Source organism: Jaculus jaculus, chromosome 12, assembly GCF_020740685.1.
Source record: "Jaculus jaculus isolate mJacJac1 chromosome 12, mJacJac1.mat.Y.cur, whole genome shotgun sequence".
Lineage (NCBI taxonomy): Eukaryota > Metazoa > Chordata > Mammalia > Rodentia > Dipodidae > Jaculus > Jaculus jaculus.
Window position 1 is genome coordinate 36,850,584 of NC_059113.1, and position 18,371 is coordinate 36,868,954.

Here is an 18,371-nt window from a genome sequence, read left to right on the forward strand (position 1 = left end):
TCTGGTCTCCTATTTTGATGGAAACATTTTTTTTTCTTCCCATTATGTAGGTCTTGTATAGACAGGATTAGACACTGTGAGGTCATGAATTTCTGTGTGTCTGGAAGACAGCATTGTAAGCATTCCTCCCCTTGTCTTAACTATTACATTCTTTCCTCCATCTCTTCTTCAAGGGTCCCCAAGCCTTGGAGGGTGTGATGGCAATGTCCCGCTTTTCCTCTCACACGTAAATAGGAACTTAGAAAAATTCTAAGTTTCTTGTCATCCTCAGGAATGTCATCCATCTCTCTTTGAGATAGTGCCTCACAGAGTCTTTGGAATCCACTGATTAGGCCAGACGTGGTGCCCAGCAAGCCTCAGTGACCGGCTTGTTTCTGCCTCCCTAGTGCTGAGATTACAGGCATGCACCACACCTGACATTCCACCTGGGTGCTGGGGTCAAACTCAGGTCCTCCTGCTGACTGAGCCATCTCCCCAGGCCCTAATGTCTACTTTTGTAAAAAATATATTTTATTTTTATTTATTTAATTTAGTGAGAGAATGAGGCAGAGGAAGAGAGAGAGAGAGAGAGAAAGAATGGGGTGCCAGGGCCTCCAGCCACTGCAAACAAACTCCAGACACGTGGGCCACTTTGTGCATCTGGTTTACATGGGTCCTGGGGAATCGAACTGAGGTCCTTTGGCTTTGCAGGCAAGCACCTTAACCACTGAGCCACCTCTCCAGCCCTAATCTCTTTTACATCCAGAAGTGAATTTTATCTTGTAGACTTCAAAAACAATTTTTTATGGTCCTTAAATTTTAAAGACTTTAGTTTTTCTATTCACTTGCAGATGGAAAAAACTCACAGATTTCTGTTTCTTGCTGTGTCTTTTCTTCTTTAGGATTTCTTAGTGTGGATGGCTCACTTATGGCTCTATCCCCAGCATCTCTCAGCATGAGTGCAAACCCATCTCTCAGTGTGTGCGTATAAGCCCATCCTACACGTCACTGTGCTCATGCTGGAGAACCTCTCTCAGTGTGTGTGCAAGCTGCCCTCTCAGTGTGTATACAAGCTCATCTCTCATAATTCCCTGCGCTCATACTTCCCATCTGTTCCCACGTTTACCAACTCAATCTCAAGTTTCTCTCAATTAAGGTTCATTATCAGACTAATTCTGATTTTTAATAAGTTCTACTTGACTTTCATCATTCATTTTTACTCATTCATTTTTATATTACTTGCTGTTAGTCAAGAATTTTCCTTGATTTTAGTTCATTATAAATTTTTACTTTGTTATTTCGTACTATCTTCGACATTGCCCTTCAAACACTGGCTCAGTGGCTGATTATGAAAAGATGTGCTGGCAACTTCGGGAAGCCTCTGGTCTTAGCATCCCGATGAGTAAGGCTTGTCCAGGTGATCCCTAGATCCTGTCACTTAACAGCGATTGTCCGTTGGCTTCCACTGAAGTCTCGGGGACTCAGTTGTCCTTCACAAAGCTTCTGCTAACTTACTCGAGGATGTTACATCAGTGTACAAACAATAAATTCTGGGCTGAAATTTTTGACTTTTCACTGGCAACATTTTCTCCTTCTCCACCTAAAATTCGGGTTTGCTCGGTGCTCTCTGAAGAGTTCTAGTCCCCTTTTTACAGATGGGGACTTACCTAGATTTGGCTCAAACCCACGCATGGTGTCACCTTACCCAAGAAGTGTGTCATCTCCCAGGATGGCTGACCCTTCCATCAAACACTGAGCCAATGTCGTCAAAGGCAACTTTTTCTGAAAAGAAAACAAATGCTGTACTGAAAAAAAAAATGCTTTCAATAGCATATTTTCACCTGCTTTCTTTCTCTAAGCGAACAAAGATTAAGTGCTTGACTCCATATTATATCAGGTAGGAAACACAGTAACTTTAAGATATGTTTAAACCTAAAGGTCTCATCATATTGAATGATGGGTTCCACCTCAAGATGACAACATTCAGAAAATTCAAAATTAATTAAATTTACCCCTTTGGAAAATGAGCCTAAAGTTCAAGTAGGACAGCAGATGATTTAAAGATTATGCTAACAAGTGTTTGAGTACTGCAATAGTTTTCCCCAAATCTTTTACTAGAAAAGCCTGTTCATCTTATTTTATAAGAGGCAAGTTATGATGAACAGAGAGAAAGTATTTGTATATAATTGCATACAATTATGGTGTATGGCATAGGAGCTGAGAGGGAGTCAGGTAGCTTTGTTAGGTAGTTTAGGGTGAGTAGGCCCCCAAAGTAAAAAGCAGAAATGTTCTGAAGTCTGCCCTTGCAATCTCTACTTCACTAGAGATCAAGAGAAGGACCTCTCCTCTCCTTAACTCGTGATTAAAGGAGTTCATTAATCTTTTTTTTAATTTATTATTATTATTATTATTATTATTATTATTATTATTATTATTTTGGTTTTTCAAAGTAGGGTCTCACTGTGGTCCAGGCTGACCTAGAATTAACTCTGTAGTCTAAGGGTGGCCTTGAACTCATGGTGATCCTCCTACCTCTGCTTCCCGAGTGCTGGGATTAAAGGCGTGTGCCACCATGCCTGGCTAATCTTATTTTTTCATAAACAACCTGAGCCCTTCCTGGGAGAGAGTTTGCTTTCCTAGAATTTAAATCTGAGCTTGGCATTGTGGTTGGTTAAGCTCAGCCCCCAAAACTTGGCATCACGACTGGCTTCTTCTTGAACCAGCCTGTAGGCCGGACCAATCAGCCTCATTCTGGCTCACCTGAGCATAAAGGTAAGGTCCACAATAAGGTTATAAGTAGCTGCTCACCAGATGGGCGGGTGTCTCTTTGCTGGCTGTTCATGTCTCCTGAACTTCCAGGTCCTGGTAAGCGTTCCTCACCTGGACTCTGCGCGGGCTCTTCCCCCATCCTGCCCTCCACACGGCAGCAGCTCTCTGTACATCCACCTCTTTCCTTCTCTTTATCTAATAACGTCTCTCTAAACCTTACCCTCTGTGGTTTTTATTCTTTAAATTAATGAGATAAGAATCTGGGGTACCCTAAATTTATTTCTGCATTAGCATATTGGTAAGGAACCCCAAAATTCCCATTGCAACTTTCTTACCATACTTCTGTATAATAATTTTTACATTAAAAAGGCCAGATTAAGCAAATCTATAGAGACAGTAAGTAGATGAGCAGTCACCAGGAGGTGCAGATGGTTGTGGGGGCAGCATGTTAGACTTTTGAGGGTTACTGGCCAGACTCAGTTCTGACTTGAGCACTCTGCGTCTTGATGACCTGTGATGTGCGCAAGCTCCTGCGGCCACACCTCCTCCATAACACGACAGACCGCCATCCCTGAGAAGTGCAGCTACGCACGCCGCTCTGGGCTCTGCCAGCCCTTTCCACGCAGCAGGAGCTTTCATGACATTTCCTATGATTACGTATAGAGTTGCCTTTTTTTTTTTTTTTTTTTTTGGTTTCTCAAGGTAGCTTCTCCCTCTAGCTCAGGCTGACCTGGAATTCACTATGCAGCCTCAGACTGGCCTGGAACACACAGTGATTCTCCTACCTTGGCCTCCCAAGTGCTGGGATTAAATACGAGCAACACCATACCCAGCTCCCCACACAACAGATAGCGTCTCACTCTAGTCTAGGCGGACCTGGAACTCACTTGGTAGTCCAAGGCTGGCCTCAAACTCACAGGAATCCTCCTACCTCTGCCTCCTGAGTGAGTGCTGGGGTTAAAGACATGTGCCCCCACACTTGGCCAATTTTTTGTTTTAATTTAGTTTTATTTTTTCAAGGTAGGGTCTTGTTCTAGCCCAGGCTGACCTGGAATTCACTATGTAGTCTCAGGTTGACCTCAAACTCACAGTGATTCTCCTACCTCAGCCTTCTGAGTGCTGGGATTAAAGGTGTGCACAACCATGCCTAGCCCATTCATTTTTTTAAAATTTTCACTTTTACTTATTTATTTGAGAGAGAAATAGGCAGGTGAAATAGAGAGAATGGGTGCACCTAGGCCCCCAGCTGCTGCAAATGAACTCCAAATGCATGCAACCCCCTGTGCATTTTACCTGGCTCCTGGAGAATTGAACCTGGGTCCTTTGGCTTTGCAGGCAAGCACCTTAACTGCTAAGCCATCTCTCCATCCCACACATTCATTTTTTTAAATAACAACATAAATCACTGAAGGTATTTATGCAAGTCCTTTGACAGTATTATTATCCCTCTAAGATAGGTGTGGATATCATGGATTGGAGGGCTTGGATCCACTGGCAGGATAAGGGTTAATGGTTCAATCTCAGTAGAAATTGATGTTTTGTTTCACATAGAGAGAGGACTTAAGAGCAAAGACATCAGAAGAAAGCCATCAGTGACATGTCACAGGGAGCAGATAAGGACAACCAACCCACAATCTAGGCAGTATGAAACATGTTCATGGATTATAACCCAAACAGGCTACAAACCACCTCCAGTTCTGAAGAAACTCTGTAGTAAGGGAGCACACACTGCAGTCATCTCACGACCTGTTCACTTTCCACCACTGAAGCCTTCCTTGCTCCCTTCTGTCCTCTGCCCAGCCTCGCTTTGTACACAGGGACATCCAGCAGTGAATCTGGATCTCCCACATCTAGACACGCGGCTGCATTTGTTTCCCTCTCCTGGGAAGGACGCATGTGAGAGCTGATTCAATCCACGGCAAATGTTATTGAGCAACATAGCCAACTTCATGCTGGACAGCAATTTTTCAGGAATAAACTGTTAAAATGTACTTTTCTCCAGCTGAGAAGTTCAGATAGAACCTTAAGAACAAGACAAAGAAAGACAGAACGTCCCAGGGATTGGAGGTGTCAATCTGCCGTATCTGAAAGGACTGTTCTTTCTGAAGCTGTTTCGGGCTCAAACACCATGCTTCGGAGGATGACTCAGGCAAAAAGCCTCATTCTAATACCTACTCTGCTCCCAAGCACATCCATATTCATATTCTCTCTCTGTCTATGAAAACTGTTTTCTGTCTTCTGATTCCAAGCTCAGGAAATTGGTTTTTGTGATTTAACCCTCAAAGAATACAGCCTGGGCTTCCCCTCAGCATAGACTGGTTCTTCTGGCCACCTGGGCTGAAACTGGGGTTTTCCTATGAGCTCCAGGCTGCATCTCCCCAGTATCTGTGTAAGCATTGCACAGCTAGACCAGAGCCATCATGCTGAATTGCCTGGTAATTTACAGGAAGAGTTCAAATTGCTGGGCTGGTCAGGCATATCCTGTGCCTCAAATACTCATGGACTGTCCACTCCTGACACAGGTCTATTTTTGTCACTGTCTGCTGCATGACAGGCTGTGTTTTAGGTACCGAGAAGTCAGCAGCTCGAGAGACAAGACAAAGCCCCTGCTCCAGTGGGGCTCACTTGTCCCCGACAGAAGAAATCTGTGGCCACAGTGCTTTCAAACATTAATCTGTACTAAAGAAAAAGGCAAAATAGGGAAATGGAGTGGGGGAGGAGGAGCACATGCACAAAGTGGCTAGAGAAATGCTTCTGAGATGGTGGCTTCTGAGTGTGGATGTGAGCGACTGGAGACACTGGTCTGGAAAGGAGAGTAAGTGCCACACAGAGGTCAGAGAAAATGCAAGGGGTGCTGGCAGGATACTCAGAAATGTGTCAGCATGGCTGCAGAAGGATGAGGGACAGAGCAGGGCACAAGCCAAGCCCAAGTGCAGAGACCCAAGTTCAGACTGTTTTCTGATGGGTGGAAGCCTTTTGGTAGGATTCAAGTAGGAGAGGAGCATCACGTGATGTCCACTTTAAACACCTGCTTGGGTGATTGTAGAAGATGGAACATGAAGGAGGAGGAGAGGTGTGGATGGAGGGGGAGGAGAGGAGAGGTGTGGATGAAGGAGGAGCAGAGGCGTGAAGCAGGAGGAGAGGCAGGGGAGCAGAAGACCCCACTCACACCACATGAGGACAGCTCGCACAATGACAGTAGTACACGTCAAAGCAAAACAGAACTTCACAGAGGAATACTGGATGCCCATCTGAGGACTCTGGGATGGCAAGAGTCAAGGAAGGTGTCTGGGATGGAGATGGAGGTGGGCAGACCTTTGCTAGATCCTCCCAGCAGAGCTTCCAGAGCCGCAATTCCTCAGCTCGTCACTCTAAGTCGGTTTGTCTTCTCATTGCATATTCCACTTGGATGATCTCCACTCTGTGGAGCCAAGAGGCCAAAGCACATGGAGCCCCTCTTCACTTTTCATGCTTTGTACCCATCCAGACACCAAGTCTGTACACCCTACCTGCGGCACCTGCCAGGTATGCTGGACCCACTGCATCCTTGCTGTTCCGTGCACCCTCACTTTGGTTGTGCCCTCACTCTACCAGGGTCCTTAATCTTTCCTCCCCACGAAGGTCAGCAAACATGATGATATGCCTCCCATAGGGATCAAGTCTGCATCCTCACCACAGCTCATCAGGTGTACAGCTGTCCCCTCTTAAACCATTTCCCTCCTCAATTTCTGCAGCCTAGCTCTGGACACCCTTGTCTCTGAATAATGCCATGTTCCTACCTGTCCCTGGGAATGCAGTGCATGCTGGCCCTTGTCCCAGAAGCACCTGGACCCTGCTGGCACTGACACCCTGTGGTTGGCCCTCTCATGGCCACTTCCTAAAGCAAACCTCCTACATCTGAGTTCCTAGTGAGCTGGTCTTAGCACTGCGCCTCGATTCAAAGTGCTGACACTCACTATGACGCACACTAGGGCCTGCTTGCCTTAGCCTGAGGGACAGAGACAGGGACCCTGATGAACTTCTTGGCACAAACACTGTCTTAGATGGCAGACAAGAGGCTTTCTAATATCTGGGAAACAAAGGGCAGGAAAGCACTTTCACATGCTAACCATTTTTTCGGATGTGACCTTCTTAAGAGACATGCAGAGATCAGAAGCCAAAGAGCCTTATCCCAAGATTCTTAAAACCTATTGACTAACCAGCCCCTAGCCTAGATTAAGGAATGCAAACTAGTAATTTAATTCATATTCTTACCATCGTCCATCCTCTCTGAGAACACACTCTAACTCAGCATCTATAGGATGACGTGGTTTTCTGGTCTCTGAGGTGACCAAAACGCTCTTTTCCACTCATTCTTGTCTGGAACCTAGCCAGAGTAGCAGGGATGAACTTTTAAAGGGTTACGTGAAGCAATATTTAAGGATTGAAAGTTTTAAAACTCAATTGCTAAGAGGCTAATGAATTCAACGCAGTTGCCACCAAAAATTCTACTGACATTCTTCACAGAACTAGATAAAAAAAATCCTAAAATTCATTTGGGATTACAAAAGACTCCAAATAGTCAAAGAACTCCTAAGGGAAAAAAGAGCAATTCTAATGTCTCACAATACCCGATCTGAAATTATACTACAGAGCTACAGTCACAAAAAGTGCATGGTACTAAACAGAAAAGACATAGAGACCAGTTAAATAGAAAAGGCATATATCTACACAGCTACTGCCATTTAATTTTTTTTTTTTTTTGCCAGTTAATTCTTGACAAATATGCCCCAAAGTATATGTTGGAGAAAAGTCTCTTTAACAAATGGCACTGGGAAAATTGGATATCCACATGGAGAAAATTAAAACTAGGTTTTTATCTCTCATCCCATATAAAACTCAACTCAGAATGAATCAGAAACCTTAAGGTAAGACTTGAAATGTTGAAATAACTACAGGGAAAACACTTCAGGCACAGGCATAGGCTAAGCGTTTCTGGAAAAAGACCCAAGCGTGCAGGAAAAATTAGCAAGAATTGACAAATGAGTTTGCATCAAATTAAAAAGCTTATGCAGAGCAAGAGAAATAAACAACAGGGTGAAGAGACTACAAAATGAGAGAAAATCTTTGCCAGCTATTTTTCTGACAGAGGGTTAACTTATAGAATATAAAAAGAACTGAAAAATTAAGTGCCAAAGTAAGAACAACAAATCCAATGAATAAGTGGATAAAGAAATTGAATAGACACTTTTCAAAAGAAGTGTAAATGGGACTGGAGAGATGGCTTAGCAGTAAAGGTGCTTGCCTACAAAGCCAAAAGATCCAGGTTCGATTCCTAAGGACCCACAAAGTCAGATGTACAAGGTGGCACATGCGTCTGGAGTTCCTTTGCAGCAACTGGAGGCCCTGGTGTACCTATTCTCTCTATCTGCTGCTTTCTCTCTTTTTCAAATAAATAAATATTTTTTAAAAAGAAGTACAAATGGCAATAAACACACACACAAAAATGCTCAATGTTTTTAGCCAGCTGGGAACTGAAATCAAAGCAACTCTGAGAGCCCACCTCACACCAGGGAAAATAACTGACAAAGAAACACACGCGTGCTGACGAGGATGTGGGTGAAGAAAGCCTTATGTGTTGGACACAGGCAGGGCCCCAGGTTAAAGCAAGCTTAAGCTGTCTGACATGTCTAAGGGCCCCAGGCTGTGGAGAGGTCGCCGCAGCGTGAACCAAGCATTAACTTAATCCAAGATGCAAAAACACATACATTATAACACAAGAAACACTAAAAGGCAAGACGATATAAATCCACCTGAAAGTATTAATCCATCAGAAATTATCTCCAGTGAGAATGAGTTAGAGGAAATGCCTGAGAAAGATTTCAAAAGAATGACTGTAAATATGTTCAAAGAACAAATCAAAGGAGTCAAAGAGGAAATCAAAGGAATCAAAGAAGATGCAGGACACCAATTTCATGAAATAAAGAAGGCAATACAAGACATAAATAAGGAAATAGAAATAATAAAGAAAAACCAGTCAGAATTACTAGCAATGAAGAACACAGTTAATGAAATAAAAAACTCTGTAGAAAATCTCACCAGTAGAATGGATGAAGGAGAGGACAGAATATCTAAGCTAGAAGACCAGGTGGCAGATCTAATATAGTCCAACAAAGAGAAAGACAAACTTACAGAAAAGTATGAGTGGGAATTTCAAAATATTCGGGACACTATGAAAAGATCAAATATAAGAATTCAGGGCATCGTAAAAGGAGAAGAATTCTACTCTAAAGGCATAGTAGGTGTCTTCAACAAAATCATAGAAGAAAACTTCCCCCAAATTGGGAAAGAGGTGCCAATGCAGATACAGGAAGCCTTTAGAACCCCAGCTAGATAAAACCTGGAAAGAACCTCTCCTCATCATATTATAATCAAGCTAACAAACACACAAACCAAAGAAAAAATATTGAAAGCAGTTAGAGAGAAAAATCAAGTTGCCTACAAAGGCAAGCCCATCAGGATTACAGCCGATTATTCAACACAAACTTTAAAAGCCAGAAAGGCTTGGAGTGATGTATTCCAACATCTAAAAGATAACAGCTGTCAACCAAGGTTACTTTATCCTGCAAAGCTATCCATTCAAATAGACGGAGAAATAAGGACATTCTATGACAAAAGTAGGTTAAAGGAATATTTGAAGACAAAACCAGCTCTATAGAAAATACTTGAAAGAATCCTCCATGCTGAAGAAAAGGAAAAGCACACATATAAGGAACATGGAAAAATTAAGCAATACTCAAATCCTAGTTAACACAAGACAGCAAAGGTAGAACTGGAACCACAAAAAAAAAAAAAAAAAAAAAAAAGGTAAACATAAATACACACCTTTCAATAATATCTCTTAATATCAACGTCCTCAATGCCCCAACCAAAAGACATAGGTTTGCAGACTGGGTTAAACAGCAGGATCCTACAATTTGTTGTCTCCAAGAAACTCACCTTTCTACAAAGGATAGACATTATCTTAGGGTGAAAGGTTGGAAAAGGGTGTTTCCAGCAAATGGGCCTAGAAAACAACCAGGGGTTGCTATCCTAATATCTGACAAGGTAGACTTCAGTACAACATTAGTCAAGAAAGATAAGGAAGGTCACTTTATATTGATTAAGGGCACACTCCAACAGGAGGACATTACAATCCTAAACATATATGCACCTAACATGGGGGCTCCCAAATTCATCAGACAAACACTATTAGAACTAAGGTCACAGATAACACCAAACACAGTGGTGGTGGGTGACTTTAACACCCCACTCTCATCAATTGACAGGTCAAAGGCAGGCTTAGCTCGAGATCCCCATCGGGCACGGCACAGCAAATGGAAGTCCGGCTTTAGTCATTCCAAAGGTTTCGTACCTGAACCGCTTTCGAAAGCTCTCCCTTTAGACTGCTCAGGGTCCCCAGGCTGAGGATGTTTAATTCCCACCATGTACAAGTGATTCCTGCTGAGAGGCTGAGGATCCTTAATCTGGCAATCTAAAACTCCGAGTATTTCGAAATCTAAAATTGTGAGCACAGAACGAGCGAGGCCACCAGCGACAGCCCCGTGCTGAGTGCACGGCAGGTTAGTTAGAATAGAGAGGCGCTGCACTGTTTAATAAAACTAAACCAGCGGTGGGGGCAGGTGGATGTGAAGTATAAACAAATCTCATGTTTAGAATTACATCTCAGCTCATCTTGGACAAGGAGGGAGCTTTGAGTGCTTGACGATTAACAGAGAAGAGACTAAGGCACCCAGGACATAGGGGGTCATGGGTCAGCAAAAGTCAACCCTAAGGCTGGGTCAAAAAGTAATCTAGGGGCTGGAGGGATGGCTTAGCGGTTGGGACGTTTGCCTACAAAGCCAAAGGACCTCGGTTCAATTCCCCAGGACCCACATAAGCCGGCTGCACAAGGTGGCACATGCATTTGGAGTTCAGTTGCAGTGGCTGGAGGCCCTGGTGTGCCCATGCTCTCTCTCTCTCTCTGCCTTTCTCTCAAATAAATAACTAAAAATATTTTAGAAAAATAAGTAATTGAGGCCTGGAAGGATGGTTCAGTGGTTAAGATGCTTGCCTTCAAAGTCCAAGGACCCCGGTTCGATTCTCCAGGACCCATGTAAGCCAGATGCACAAGGTGGTACATATGTCTGGAGTTTGTTTACAGTGGCTAGAGGCTCTGGTGTGCCCATTCGCTTTCTTTCACTCTCTCTCTTATAAATAAATAAATAAATAAATATATTTTTTAAAAGTAATCTAGGGCTAGTGAGATGGCTCAGCAGCTATGGCACTTGCCTGCAAAGCTTAACAACCCACGTTTGATTCTCTACTGCCCATGTAAAGCCAAAAGTACAGTGGCCCATGCATCTGAATCTGCAGTTTGTTTGCAGCAGCTGCAATGGTGGCATGGCTGTTATGGGGGAAACCAACTACTCTCTGATTAGATCTGAGGCCTGTTCCATGGGAGGAAAGTCATGTCTAGTATTGAAAACTTAAAGTCAAAAATCTACAGCTGGTAAGACACAAGCCCAGGCAGAACACTACTACCATTAGTTGGCTAAATGGATATATTTTGCTCACTGAGTTTTCCTCTGAATGTCTACGCCTATCTGTTAATGCCACTCTCACTTTTGGCTATAGAAGCAGTGACTACTGGAGAGCCCCAAAATTCATCAAAGTGCTCAGAAAAGTGAGCATTCAGCACTGAGCGACATCTCTATCATCACCTTCAAGGCTCAGGGACCACTGCAGAATAGGTGGTGGAAAGAATGTAGGAGCCAAAGGATGGAGAGGAGTGATTTGAAATGCTATATTCCAGACACAAAGTGGCCATGGAATTCATGACCTCACAGTGGCTATCAGTATCTGCACAGGTCCTGTATAAAATGAGGGCAAAAAAAAAAAAAAAAAAAAATGAGTAGATAATGCTAGAAGATGGGGTAATTGGCAGGATGAAGGGTTTTAGTGGAAAGGGGACAGTGGAGGAGAGACAAAAGAGACTTGTTGTAAAATATTATGATCAGGGCCCATTGTATCTTTGAATGGAGATTGCCAATGAAAAGCTATTTAGAAAAGAATAAGGGCTGGAGAGATGGCTTAGAGGTTAAGGTGCTTGCCTGCAAAGCCAAAGGACTCAGGCTTGATTCCCTAGGACCCATGTAAACCAGATGCACAAGGTGGCACATGTGTCTGGAGTTTGTTTTCAGTATCTGATGGCCCTGGTACAATCATTCTCTCTCTATTTGACTCTTTCCTTTTCTCTCTCTCAAATATACATACATACACATACACACACACACGCGCACACGCGCGCACACACACACACACACACACACATATGTTTCGAAGTAGGCTTTCATTCTAGCCCAGGCTGACCAGGAATTCACTATGTAGTTTCAGGGTGGCCTTGAACTCACATTGATCCTCCTACCTATGCCTCCCGAGTACTGGGATTAAAGGTGTGTACACCACACCTGGCTAAAATGTGTAGCCTAGGCTGGCCTCGAACTCCTGATCCTCCTGCCTCCACCTCTTCAGCAATATCCTACCAGCATGTACCACCAAAACTGGCTAAAAAAATAATTAGTTACTTGTGTTCTTCCTAAAGTCAGAACAGGGGAGAGCAAAATATTTACACTGCGTACCAAAAATCATGACAAAATACAGTTTTTCCTGTAAATAACCTGCGATGTTGGACGACAGGTGAGCTACCCTCTAATGTGACGGGCATAGACCTAGCCCTGTTCCCTGGCTGCCCTGAGTGACTGTCTGCCAAGCAACCTGTGAGATCCATGCAGGCAGGAGGCTCTTTCAGTGCTTATCAATACACCCAGCCTGCTTCCTCCGGAGGATGTGAAGAGTTCGTTCTTTCTCAGAAACGCTTTGGGTGGTGGCAGTGTGTCACTACCAGGCTGATGTAGGACACTGACAGCGAAGGTTCCTGTGGCCCTAGTGTTCTCTAGTCAGCACCCGTCACAATTGCTTGAGGAAGGTTTGTAGCAATGACAGCTGCTTGCACCAGAAGGATGACCCTGCCACATGATTGAAAACAGCTTGTGTGTGATGATGCCCAGGTAATCATGCCTACCAAAGCCAGAACGTGAGCACTTCCACTTGTGGTCAGCAGAGGGAGAACTGTGGCTGGTGGGAGAGGGGAAGCAGGTGATTGACTGAGCTCAGGGGGTTCAATTATTCAATTATGAAGGTGTCCTGTGACTACTTTCATGGGGGAATCCTCTCTGGTCCTCCTTTCATCTCCAGTAGTGTGGGATGAGCTAAGGGCATGAAGAAGGCAGTAGTGGTAGCAGTAATGGCAAGAGACTGCAAGTCTTCAGGCCAAGATTTCTGACAACCCAAGACCAGAGCTGTAAGGTCACTACCACCTGGGCAGGGGCCAGGTCTGCAAGGACGGCAGCAGAGCCTGCACTCTGCAGTGGAGGACACCTGCTGCTGGGTGGGGTCAGAACAGAGGGTGTCAGAGCTGTCCAGCACCCACCAGAAGAGATTCTCCCCACGTCCCCAGCTTTAACCCAGGCCTAGCAACTCGACCCAGCAGAGAGCCAGATGCACTGTGAGAGGCACAGCAGTGGCTCCCCATGAAAGGTCCCCACACGAAAAACAACACGAGAAGCCCTGGAGCTCTTCCTCCTTCGCGCCGGAGAGACATTCTGCTCAAGGGTCTTCTTAAAATTTGGTGTCAGAAAACTTATTTGAAGGTCAAATGGATTTTTACAATTCTAGAACATGCCTCACTGCCCGAGAAAGCAATTGACAATATAGAGTTGGAGGAGGCAAAGACGGGCCCTAGGAAACAAGTGGTCCTCCAGGCTCTGCCCCACAGCAGGCGGACCCAGAGCCAGGGACGCCGCTCTGCAGAAGCAGGCAGCCAGCTCTCAGCCAGGCCGCAGCAGGAACGCTGCGGGGTCAGACCTTCGTGACAAGCACAAGGAAGACCTGCGCCGAGCCCTCTCCATCACCCTCCGAGTGAGTCACACGACAGGTGACAGGCACTGTGTAGGTGCCACTGGGTACAAGCCCTGACTTGTCTGAATTTACTTTAATTTTCTACTCCTCAGGCTACAAGCAAAGCAGCGCCATGGCAAACCGGTCTAAAATTGTGCAGCGGCCTATTTCTAAGCTTCAGGAGAACTACGCGGGCCCCAGGAACCTCCACTGTCAGTGTCATACATGAACGAGGCAGTGGTCACAGTGCCACTGCCCAAAGTGCCACTGAGAAAGAACAGACTCTTCACACTCTCTGGGGGGAGAAGATTCCATGCGTAGATGAGTTGGGGAAACTCTGAGTCTACTTTTCTTTTTTTTTTTTTTTTTAATTTTTGGTTTATTTTTATTTATTTATTTGAGAGTGACAGACACAGAGAGAAAGAGGCACAGAGAGAGAGAGGAGACAGAGAGAGAATGGGCGCGCCAGGGCTTCCAGCCTCTGCAAACGAACTCCAGGCTAACGTGGGTCCTGGGGAATCGAGCCCCGAACCGGGGTCCTTAGGCTGCACAGGCAAGCGCTTAACCGCTAAGCCAGCTCTCCAGCCATGAGTGGGTCTCCTTTAACAGCCCCATTAAAACTTTACAGGCACTGGGCTGGAGAGATGGCTTAGTGGTTAAGTGCTTGCTTGTGCAGCCTAAGGACCCCGGTTCGAGGCTCGGTTCCCCAGGACCCACGTTAGCCAGATGCACAAGGGGGCGCACGCGTCTGGAGTTCGTTTGCAGAGGCTGGAAGCCCTGGCGCGCCCATTCTCTCTCTCACTCTCTATCTGCCTCTTTCTCTCTCTGTCGCTCTCAAATAAATAAAAATCTTTAAAAAGGAAAAAAAAAAACTTTACAGGCACTGAGAAGTCCCGCAATAAACAAAGCAGTCTAATCTTTGCTACCCTGTCACCTCCGCCCCGTTTATAAGAGTCTTCAAATGACAATCAGTAAGTATGGTGCAATTGAAATACTGACACACACTAGGGAACGTGGAGCTGAAAACCCCCGACACGTGACTAGAGGTACCGGCTTCGGCAGAGAGCGCTTCTTACTTGGCGTGGGAGCAGAGCAGAGAGGGCTGGACGGATGCACATGGCAGAGTGGTGAAGGAGAAACAGGAGAAAGCTAGCTTCTTTTAGGCAGTTTCAGTGAGAAACTGGGGCCCAGAGAGAACCAGCTGATGCCACCCAACTTGGCATCTCGTCCAGGCACAAGCACAGAAGCCTTGGCAGGAATGGAACTCATGTCTGACAGGGACTGAGCTGCAGCGCCACCTGCTGCCCACAGCCGAGCACGCTACCTAGATCAAAGGCCCAGGTGGGCTGCCCCGGGGGGCCCACCCTCCAAATCTACAAACCAGTCAGGTCTTCCCCCGGCATACATGAGTCTGATGAAAGAATACCTTTTCAATGTCTATAAAGGCTGCAGCCTTCCCCTCCTTCCCTCCCTCCCTCCCTCCCTCCCTCCCTCCCTCCCTCTCTCTCCCCGGATTCTCCTGCCCTTATCCTGTGCTGCTGCTTATATACACGTGAGCCTGGCCTCTCACCCTGCAACCCAGCTAAGCTAATATTGTTTCCTGACTAATTCTCTGCTTGCCTCTGTTTCATACCTTTGGAGGGGGCACTTTAATTGCATGTATGATTTCCTCTGGTCTTTGAATCTACCACGTGCATATTTATTTCCCTTACATTTCAGATGTATCACGTGGGTGCCTTATCTAACCCTAGGCCTGTTACCTGTGTGATTTCTCTAAACTCGGGGTAGCCGGGTAACATTCTCCTTATTACTCATTCTTCATCTAAACTTTTTGGTCTCTGCTTTAATATTTTCTCTCTACTGTTCTTTTTTTAAAATTATTTATTTATTTGAAAGCAGAGAGAGAGAGAGAGAGAGAGAGAGAGACAGAAAAGAAACAGACAGAGAGAATGGGCACTCCAGGGACTCCAGCCACTGCAAACAAACTCCGGACGCATGTGTCACTTTGTGCATCTGGCATTACGTGGGTATTGGAGAATCACACCTGGGTCCCTTGGCTTTGCAGTTAAGAACCTAACTACTAAGCCCTCGTTCCAGCCCTCTCTCTGCTATTCTTCCTTAAGCCCCACCATTTCCCCTCATAACTTCCATGCAGAAGCACAAGGCAGATGCTATGTGTGTTTTTTTCTAAATCTCCCTATACATAAACCTGAGTCCTATCTTCTATGTGACTGCGGCTCTACTTTAAAAACCTCAATTTCTTTTAAATGAGCTTTATGAACTATCCTCCACGTGCTTGTGGCTTTACTCTAGTCTTTCCTTAAAAACCTCAATTTCTCTTAAATGAATTGCACAGACTATGCAGTGTTTTCCACAGGAGTGCGTGTTTCCTGCATCCCACGGGCTTGTGACTCTGCTCCGGCCTTCTTCCTAGATCCCAATCTCCCTTAAGTAGACCCCATAATTAGTGACTTCTCCCTAAATAAATGAATTCGTAATTTATCCTTCTTGAGTTCATTTTGATCAATTCTTTGTTAAACATAGAACAGTACCCAAATTTCAACTCATAAACTTGGGGCAACAGGCAGGGGGCACAAGGGGGCACAGGCCTTGACTGTGGGAAGGAACCTGAGGGCTGAGAAACCAGGGGCAGGCTTGGGGCTGGGGAGTCGGAAACAGTTGGCAGGCCCAGACAGGCAGGCACAGCCTGGCCAGCAGAAGAGGCGGGAAGGGTGGGGGCAGTCTGCTTATCTATTGTGTACATGGCCTTGGTTCAATCCTCAGCACGAGGAGGAGGGGGGCATAAAAAACAAAACCATATTGTTGTTCAAGACAGATCCCCTTGACACTGCACTAGAGACACTCAGCCACTGCGAGCGGAATCAGACCACTGCTAGTAAAACAGTGTCCAGTTACCGAGCACCTGCTGTACGCGGGGCAAGCACTGTGCTGAGTGCTTCGCTTTTCACTATTTGTTTATTTATTTATTTATTCCGATTTACTCCTTCCAACACTACCTGGCAGAGGTTGCTTTTATTGTCCTTATTCTAGATAATATTCCCAACGCTAAAAGAGGGGAAGCAGGGATTAGATTTTATAAAACGAAAGCTAGACACCCCCCTCCTTTTAAACAGGAAGGCAGAGGGCCCAGCCTCCAAAATAAAGATACAGAAATACGTTGGTACAGGACATACGCACATCCTGAAAGCACCTGTGAGGTGCTGTGTGCATTTTGTTTTCACACGAGAAAGCCAAGGCTCTCTAAATTCAGCCTGCCCAAGAGTGGAAACTTGCTAGAAACACACATTCTCCGGCTCACAGAGACCAAGTGCTGGGGTCCCGGCCTTTGCCCTCCCAGCCATTCTGAGCACGTGGGAATCACCCATGTGTGCAATGAAATCCAGCATCTGGCCCTGGGGCCTCCCCACACCCCAAGCCCACCTCTTCCACCTCTTACTGCCCCATTTCCCTGCATCTGCCACCTCATGTTCCTGACTGTCCCTATGAGCACAACCCCTCTGCCGCGGTCTGGCTTTCCATGCGAAAATTCAAGCTAGGTCTCCTGAAGCCAAGGTCTAGCCCTGCTTCCTTGAAGTCTGGAGAGTCCCAGTTTCTCCTGATACTGGGCACATCCACGAGACCCAATCTTAGGCCATGAAACTAAAGTGGAAGTGTACCGCAAGGCCATTAAGGGGGAAAGCAAGCTTTCCTGATCAAAACGAGGAGGACACAGCCACGGGGCTCTTCCTCTTCTTCCGATGATGAACAGGAGGGCCACAGCGTCCTCCAGCAGCTATCTTATACCCATGAAGGCTTGACAAAGAAAACTGTAGAGATGTCAGACTTGCTATCATTGAAACATGGACCCAACTCCTCCAACCACTTACACGTGGACTTAGATAGCAATGAAATCTCGCCAAAGACCTTGTAAGTGGGGTTTCTAGGCAAGTACTCTAGCCCAGAACAAGATCCCCGGCCCGCCCTAAGTGGGGTTTCTGTTATTATAGTTCAATGCAATCCTAGCTTACTAAGCTAGCAGCAGAGGATCACATTTTTAGCTATCCTGGGACGAAAGTGGCCTCAGGCCATAGGCTGGGCATGCCTGCTACAATAAACAGTGTGTGTATTGTACCATGTATTGCAAAAGTAGCCTGGGGAGGGGAGGGTGTCCAGGTCCCACAGTTACAGAGTTTCAATCTCACAAGAAAAGTGAACAGTCTGCCCCTCCTCCACAGGATAACTGCACAACAATGGGAATGAACATAAAACCAGGGAACATGCCCTGTGCTGTGGTGGGATAGAGATGGTGGGATAGTGCCGAGTATGCTTTGCCACAGTTAAAACAAATTGGAAAATAACATAAACTGGAATAATTTACATAGTGAATGTGATGCTTATGAACAAACCTAATTATTGATAACGTATTTGAATACTGCTAATGTTACCCAAATGGTTACATTTGTAAAGGAGTTTTTAAAACATGGTATCGTTTTCCCTAGCTCTAAATGGAATTTTCATGCTGTTTTCTCCATTGTTCTCTCAGAACTTCCAACAACTTGCATCTTTTTAGCCTTGGGTGACTGTCTCCTTCTTAAAGGGGAGAGGGTCCAACTTCACATGTCCTGACAATACACTAAATCTTTAAA

The 18,371-nt window shown here is 45.3% G+C and overlaps 1 protein-coding gene across 4 annotated transcripts in view; it reads right to left on the reverse strand.

The window, feature by feature from the left end:
• The window catches only part of Arhgap44 (Rho GTPase activating protein 44), an 80,664-nt gene extending 78,905 nt beyond the window's left edge, over positions 1–1,759 (reverse strand). For all 4 annotated transcript variants that reach the window (XM_045130649.1, XM_045130647.1, XM_045130646.1 and 1 more), the window contains exon 1: positions 1,685–1,759. In XM_045130649.1, coding sequence (XP_044986584.1) covers positions 1,685–1,725 — 41 coding nt within the window. In that variant the 5' untranslated portion in view covers positions 1,726–1,759. The remainder of the gene's footprint in view (positions 1–1,684) is intronic.
• Positions 1,760–18,371: the final 16,612 nt, after the last annotated feature.